The sequence below is a fragment of the Notothenia rossii genome, assembly GCF_949606895.1.
Source record: "Notothenia rossii genome assembly, chromosome: 10".
NCBI classification, from domain to species: Eukaryota; Metazoa; Chordata; class Actinopteri; order Perciformes; family Nototheniidae; genus Notothenia; species Notothenia rossii.
Genome location: NC_136908.1, coordinates 1898636 through 1906135, shown reverse-complemented (window position 1 = coordinate 1906135; position 7500 = coordinate 1898636). Strand labels below are relative to the sequence as shown.

The following is a 7500-nucleotide window of genomic DNA, read 5'->3' as shown; positions in this document are numbered from 1 at the left end:
GAAAGTACAGGTATTTGTGTTCAACATGTAAGAAGTAGAAAGTACAGGTATTTGAGTTCAACATATAAGAAGTAGAAAGTACAGGTATTTGTGTTCAACATGTAAGAAGTAGAAAGTACAGGTATTTGAGTTCAACATGTAAGAAGTAGAAAGTACAGGTATTTGTGTTCAACATGTAAGAAGTAGAAAGTTCAGGTATTTGAGTTCAACATGTAAGAAGTAGAAAGTACAGGTATTTGTGTTCAACATATAAGAAGTAGAAAGTACAGGTATTTGAGTTCAACATGTAAGAAGTAGAAAGTACAGGTATTTGTGTTCAACATGTAAGAAGTAGAAAGTACAGGTATTTGAGTTCAACATGTGAGAAGTAGAAAGTACAGGTATTTGTGTTCAACATGTAAGAAGTAGAAAGTACAGGTATTTGTGTTCAACATGTAAGAAGTAGAAAGTACAGGTATTTGAGTTCAACATGTAAGAAGTAGAAAGTACAGGTATTTGTGTTCAACATGTAAGAAGTAGAAAGTACAGGTATTTGTGTTCAACATGTAAGAAGTAGAAAGTACAGGTATTTGTGTTCAACATGTGAGAAGTAGAAAGTACAGGTATTTGAGTTCAAAATGCAAGAAGTAGAAAGTAGAGGTATTTGAGTTCAACATGTAAGAAGTAGAAAGTACAGGTATTTGTGTTCAACATGTAAGAAGTAGAAAGTACAGGTATTTGTGTTCAACATGTAAGAAGTAGAAAGTACAGGTATTTGTGTTCAACATGTAAGAAGTAGAAAGTAAAAAGTGGTCAGGAAAATAAGTAGTGGAGTAAAGTACTGATACCAGAGACATGTACTTAAGTGCATTAACAAAGTATTTGTACTCCTCTACTTCCCACCTCTGACCTGTTAGAGGATTGCATCCCATAATAACTCACAGTGAAGTGGGCGAGGTAGGGTCGACAGTGGGGGGGATTCCCGTTGCCGTTGGCGACCGGAGACTCCAAGATGGCGGCGTCTCTCAGCTCGATTCCCGACGAAGAATCCCACAGGAAACCGGAGAAACTCACTCCCTGAGACAGGTGCATTGTGGGAAATGTAGTCAGATAATATATGAACTACATATACATATTATATTATGATTTAGTATCTTTTTTTTAACCAGATTGTCTACATATTGAACTCACTCTCTACTTCACTGCAAGTATTTAAATGAACCTTTGTGTAGTGTGTATATTCTCCTAAGTTTATATATATATGTGTGTTTAATTGTTACTTAATCCATCCAAACACCTGAACGTGTTAAAGAACATCCATAGCATTCATCTGTTTGCATCTTTCTAATTATTGATCTAATATATCATATTCCAATTACTTGAATAGAGACTCTTCTTGATCTGTTGTATCTGTTTCATTTGTTCTATGTCCTAAAGATATGTAGCTCTGTTGGAGGAGTATCTAAACCGTAGCTGCTGTACAAAAGGCACTAGAGCCTTGAACCATCATCGTGTACTGCTCGGACACTTTAATGGTATCTCCGTACCTTGCTGGATTGAGCGGTGGGTTTTTCAGACACCAAACTCTTCCAAAGCCCTCGAGGTCGTTTCCACTTCCTCACGCTGGGCAGCGTCCCCTGATTCAACTCCAAACAGAACTGAAAAACACAGAGACGTTTTATCAGAACCACAGACACAGATTCCTTTCATGTAGTTTCACTTCATGATTCCTGCAGTGATGTGAACGGGGACTATAGTTTCACTTCTGCCAGGTCCTTCAGACAGAGAACAGGAGCTTGTTTGCTAAATGTCAACAGTAGATGAAGGAAGCATCACATAAAGATTCAAATAACTGATAAACACAGTCAGTCACTTTATCCAGAGTAGCTTCTCAGAAATGAAGCTAACTATGCTAACGTTACTTTAGAGCAGGGGGGTCAAACTCAAACACTCAGTGGACCAAATCAAAAAATGGGTACTAGTGGAGGGCCGGACTGGTTCAATGTTTATTGCAGAACTTATTGAAATGAACTTATTGCACATATTAAACCTGGAACTAACAAAGCTTCAATGATTGCCTATAAAAACAACATTAAACATTAAATAATCAGTTGATTCATTTCTTATGGCTCTATCTGCAGCTTCTCCAGAGTCATTTCTTATGATTACATTTCTCCACAGGCCAACAACAGCTTCAACAAAACTATTTCCCTCAAAGAGAAACCAAACATGCCCTGTTGTCGTGAGAGAGAAAGTGCAGAAGGAAACATCCATTAAACTCAGTGTGCTGCTCTGTGATGCTAGCTCAGATACTTGGCATCTCATCTTGGGTGCAAGGTCATCAATGTTTGGGCTCAGGCTCTGAGCTGAGGAGACCCTCAGGATGGAGTGAAGGTGTGCGTGCAATATACCGGAGGGCCAGATCTAATAGGAATTAGAAATTAAATCCACCACGGGCCTGATTTGGCCCCCGGGCCTTGAGTTTGACACATGTGGTTTAGACTGAAGACACTCAATCAGTTTAGGAAAAGTTCAAAGATAATAGTCAGGTACTGTAAGGAAGTCAGTCAAAGTATTATCTAGATTAGACAACTGTAATTACTTGTTAAAACATTTTGCTCTTTATCTAACAGAAATATATCAAGTGTTTCGTTAGCTTAGCTTTAGCGGTTCTTAAATGGAGTTTTTTTTTGCCATCAATTATGTTTCCATAACTTGGCTAAAGACAGGACTGGGTTTTAACATCAATTACTTATTAGATCTGAAATAAACCAGAGATATTTCAAACTAAAAAACACTGAAAGAAATGAATGGGATGCTACTTAAAGCCACATGGAGAGTGAAACATATCATATGAGAATCAGGTATATGGAGAATATCCATTTACACGTACTTTACATTGGAATATTTATAAAGTATATATGTAAGACTATTTCTATATAAGGCACCAGATTATTGAGTATACAGTTATCCAACATGTTTACATCACAGGTCGGTAAAAACAGTTTTCATGTTTACAAGATGAAGATCAATAAGGGTTACTAGGACACAAGCAAACAGAGTGATGAGTTATTATAGAGCCAGGACCAAGAGACGGGATATCTCAGTATTTACAGGGAAATGATTTGAAATGAGCTTTTTATGCATATTTGTATCAGATGTCCTGAACAGAGGTTATTTCCGCCTCTCATGAAAGTCTCTTGTTGTCCAGGAGGAGCTCTGAGGACACTGAGTCCGTGTTAATGAGAATCAGAGCGATGAACATCAGCCTCACCCCCAGAGGAGCTGAGACATAAAGACTGAGTGTTAATCTGAGGGTTGAACACCAGCTCTCTGTTTCACGGGTTCACAACGTCCAGAGGCTCTGCAGAGGAACTGGAAGCAAGTTCAGTGACCTGTGATACACTCAGAGAGGGAAGTGTAGAGATCACAGAGGACAGGAAGAGACACTGAACGAAGACGGATCTGACTCTACCAGGGATCTGATCATGTGTTTGTAAAGGGGTTTGGGATCCTGTAGGGCAGTGTTTCTCAAAGTGGGGGGCGCAGAGGCATGACAGGGGGGGCGAGAAACCAGGAGGAAAAATGGTTTTGAAAAAAAAAGAAAAAAAATCATAATTAGAAATAATATGATAAAGTGCAAGTACGTCTGGGTCTCTGTGTTTCATTCAAGCTCGACTCTGTGTGTGGAACGAGCCATTTTGTGTGCTGTGCGCGAGCGAGAGAGAGAGAGAGAGAGAGAGAGAGAGAGAGAGAGAGAGAGAGAGAGAGAGAGAGAGAGAGAGAGAGAGACAGAGAGAGAGAGAGAGGGAGAGACAGAGAGAGAGAGGGAGAGAGACAGAGAGAGAGAGAGAGACAGAGAGAGAGAGACAGAGAGAGAGCAAGAGAGAGAGCAAGAGAGAGAAGGAGAGAGAGAGAGACAGAGAGAGAGAGAGAGAGAGAGAGACAGAGAGAGAGACAGAGAGAGAGCAAGAGAGAGAGCAAGAGAAGAGAGCGAGAGAGCGAGAGAGAGAGGGAGAGAGAGAGAGAGAGACAGAGAGACAGAGAGACAGAGAGAGAGAGAGCGAGAGAGAGAGCGAGAGAGAGCGAGAGAGAGAGAGAGAGAGAGAGAGAGAGAGAGAGAGAGAGAGAGAGAGAGAGAGAGAGGGAGTGAGAGAGAGACAGAGAGAGAGAGAGAGAGAGGGAGAGACAGAGAGAGAGAGGGAGAGACAGAGAGCGAGAGAGAGAGAGAGCGCACCGGTACCGGAGATCGTTGTTGTTAGCTTCTGGTGCTAGCGAGCTAGTGGCCGGGTCTCAAACGTTTTGGTCACCATTAATGTAAACAATTATTTCGGAGGCACACGTTTATATGATCATTACAGTTATAAAAAAATAAGAGCATAAATGAAAAACAGATATGAAATACTATCTGACAGCAAAACAAGAATAAAGTTTAAAGGGGAGTGATTTGTAAAATATCCATAAAGAAAAAGAACATCTGTTTACAGTTGTGTTTCATCTGGGTGCTGAGAGATGTATCCATAGATCCCTCATGTTGCTCTCAGAGTGCACCAGATTGATGCTTTCAACTTCAATATTTAAAAAACAAATCTTCCCGAGGGAGCATCCCCCCGGACCCCTCTAGAGGAGGTGAGGTCCACCACCACCTATAAAAATACCCCTGCCTGTATGCCGTGAGCTGATTATCGAGCCTTCATTGTAACAGTCACATTGTGTATATGCGTGTTGTATCTCGTGTTGCAGTAGAACATTCCCCTGTAGCGCGCGGTACATTCATGGGAAACCCTAAATGTTTGAGCACCCTCTATGAAACGTCAAGCTCCCCCACAGCACCCCCAAAAGAAATCTCTCCGCCGCCACTGAGCCTGCAGCCCGGTTCTGAAGCAATGTGCAGCCACACAGGCTCACTGCAGACACTAACGCTGAGTATTATAACTTATAGTTCTAGAAAGGGATTGCACAACAGTATTATGTATTCATGTTTTTACCTCACAGACTGATGGAGCATTGTTTTATTATCCATCAAAGGAATGCACACGTTCATATCGATGTATTTGAATAATTAGCCGCTTTCACACCAAGTACTTTGCTGCACTTAGTGCCGGCACTCAGTCCCCCCATGGAACTAAGAACCGATCGCGTTCACACCGGAATAAGTCCCTGAGGGAAGATTACGCAAATGAAGCCGCTGACGTCACTTCTTCCTCTTCTGCTAATTCTAATCATGCTAATGCCAGCAAATACATGGCGGCTTCACAAAACCTTCCTGAGTTTTACGGGGCGTGGTTTGCAATTCGCCCAGCCAATAGAAATTGGTACTTTTTTCTCCCCAGGAGAGTCCCTGCTCTCTGAACATGGGGGTAAAGGTTCCCGGCACTAAGTTCTCTTTTTGGTGTGAACGCGACATAAGAGGTACTAACGGAACTAAAGGGGAAAAGTACTCCGGTGTGAACGCGCCTTATGGTAGGGCTAACCATACAGTGGTGGAGCTCAAGTCAGTATTTTCAATGTAATTACATACACGCTATATCGCCCCCTTGACAGTGAAACGCCACGCGTGAGGTTTAGATTATTTCCCTGTCTCAATGAAAATGGAACTGTATGAAATAAAAAGGCACATTTGTCTTGTAGTAAATAAAAAGGGATCACTGTGAACGTGACGTATGATAGCACACGTTGAAGATCCAATGGGGATACTGAATGGCGGTTCTGATTGGTCTCAATCGGTAGGCATGACGCAGACCCAACGTTTCGTTGCTCTGATTGGCTGTAGGTCTATTCAAATTGCATTAGGAGGCATTTTGATTTTTGATTATAATGCCAGAGAATTTCCACACCGGCTCCTACACACGGCGGCGTGCGTTGTCGCTTGCCGGCGGGGGGGGGCTGAAACTCGACCAACAACCAATCACATGAATCTCCCGCCCCAGACACACAAGCACGCGGTTTGATTGGCTAGAGCTTGCACCGGTATATGGTTCGATTGGCTGACGCCTCCGTCAAGGCGGCAAAAGTAGAACATTGCTCTACTTTTGCCGCGAGCACCGCGAGAGAAGCTACGCTTTGCTCCCATAATGCAGTTCGGCGAATCGTGATGTCACCCCATTCAAAGTGAATGGGCAGAAGCATTGAAGCGGCAACGCACGCCGCCGTGCCCCCACTACTTAGACTGTTCCTTGCACCCCTCTAGCATAATAAGCCCGAATGGTCTCAACCATATTGCGTCAGTAACGAGCACTTGTTGTTACAGCAGGATCAGTTTGAGTGTTGTGGACACGCCCCGTATATTTTCGCAATCCGTGTTCTCAACATTTAGCATTTTGCTTATTATTGAATTGAATTTGCTTACTTTGACATCATCGTTCATGGGGGGGTCTGAGGTGGGGCTAAGCCATCTCTTGGTATGGCTGTAGCCTACCCCAGCCATACCCTGGCGCTGCCACTGCTCCTGTTACATTGTGTCCTCTCAAGAGCATGACAGACATAACACAAAATAAAACTGACTCAAAGTCAGTGAAGCACCTCCGGGCTATAATAAGAAATCCAATCACAAAGCATCGCTGAGTCAGTCATCATGTCCAAGGTGATTTCATTCTGCCACGAGGTGAGGAACTCAACATTATTTATATCAGCTGTAAAAGGAATAAATATGGATTCTTCACAGGAACAACTTTGTAAAAACAGCCTCATAAGTCACTGAAGTGTGGAGGCAGCGCTCAGGGACACAAACAGCGGAGCATTTCTAACAGCCACGATTGATCTGTCTGATAAGTCAACAGTTCAGACGGAGGATCGCGATGTAACCGAGGGAGGAATATTTCACATTAAGACGTAAAGATAAGGATGTTTCTGTATTTTATTCACCAGGATTGAACCAAACAAGACCCTAAATGAATTCATTAGAGCATCTTCAATTTGTCTTTTCAATTATTTAAATGTCTCTACGCTGTTTTTGAGCCAGTTTTTTTATTTGTATTATCCGTTGTTATCATCACCATGATCTGGCCTCGTACGCCATCTCACTGAGTTAGGGAGCGGTCCTGTTCTAACATCCATGATGATCATGTGTTATCCCTCATCGAGTCAGTCTGTCCTTCTCTTTAACCTCATGGTTTGGTAACCTGCCGCTAAAGAGCAGAGACTCTGGAAGAGAAGTCAAAAATCTAAATTATGAGAAATGTCAAAGATCTTAGAAAAAGTTGGAAATTCTTACAAAAAATCAAACACCTGAAAAAAAGTGAGAAAATCCTATTTATTTATTTATTGTACTCTTGTTTTTAGTTATTAGAGATGTGTCTGTGTGGTTTGTAGAAAGTGTCAGGATGGATCTTTTTATCTGTAACCTACTTTAATAACAACCTGAACCTAAAAACGTTCTATGTGCTTCAGTATCAGAAGAATGTCCTGTTTGTTTGAACCTCGAGACTCTCCATCTCCATGCTCTTAAAGGTGGGGTAGGTAAGTTTGAGAAACCGGCTCGAGATAAACTTGTTGTTATATTCCATGGAATGCTCTTAACGT

The 7500-nt window shown here is 42.0% G+C and overlaps 1 protein-coding gene across 1 annotated transcript in view; it reads right to left on the bottom strand.

Moving 5' to 3' along the window:
- Positions 1-7500, bottom strand: part of LOC307022051 (endonuclease/exonuclease/phosphatase family domain-containing protein 1-like) — a gene marked incomplete at its 5' end in the record, with an annotated part of 18498 nt that overhangs the window by 3241 nt on the left and 7757 nt on the right. Inside the window, 2 exons of the mRNA XM_079654625.1 lie at positions 922-1056; positions 1527-1682. Of these exons, the coding sequence (XP_079510751.1) occupies positions 922-1056; positions 1527-1682 (291 nt within the window). The remainder of the gene's footprint in view (positions 1-921; positions 1057-1526; positions 1683-7500) is intronic.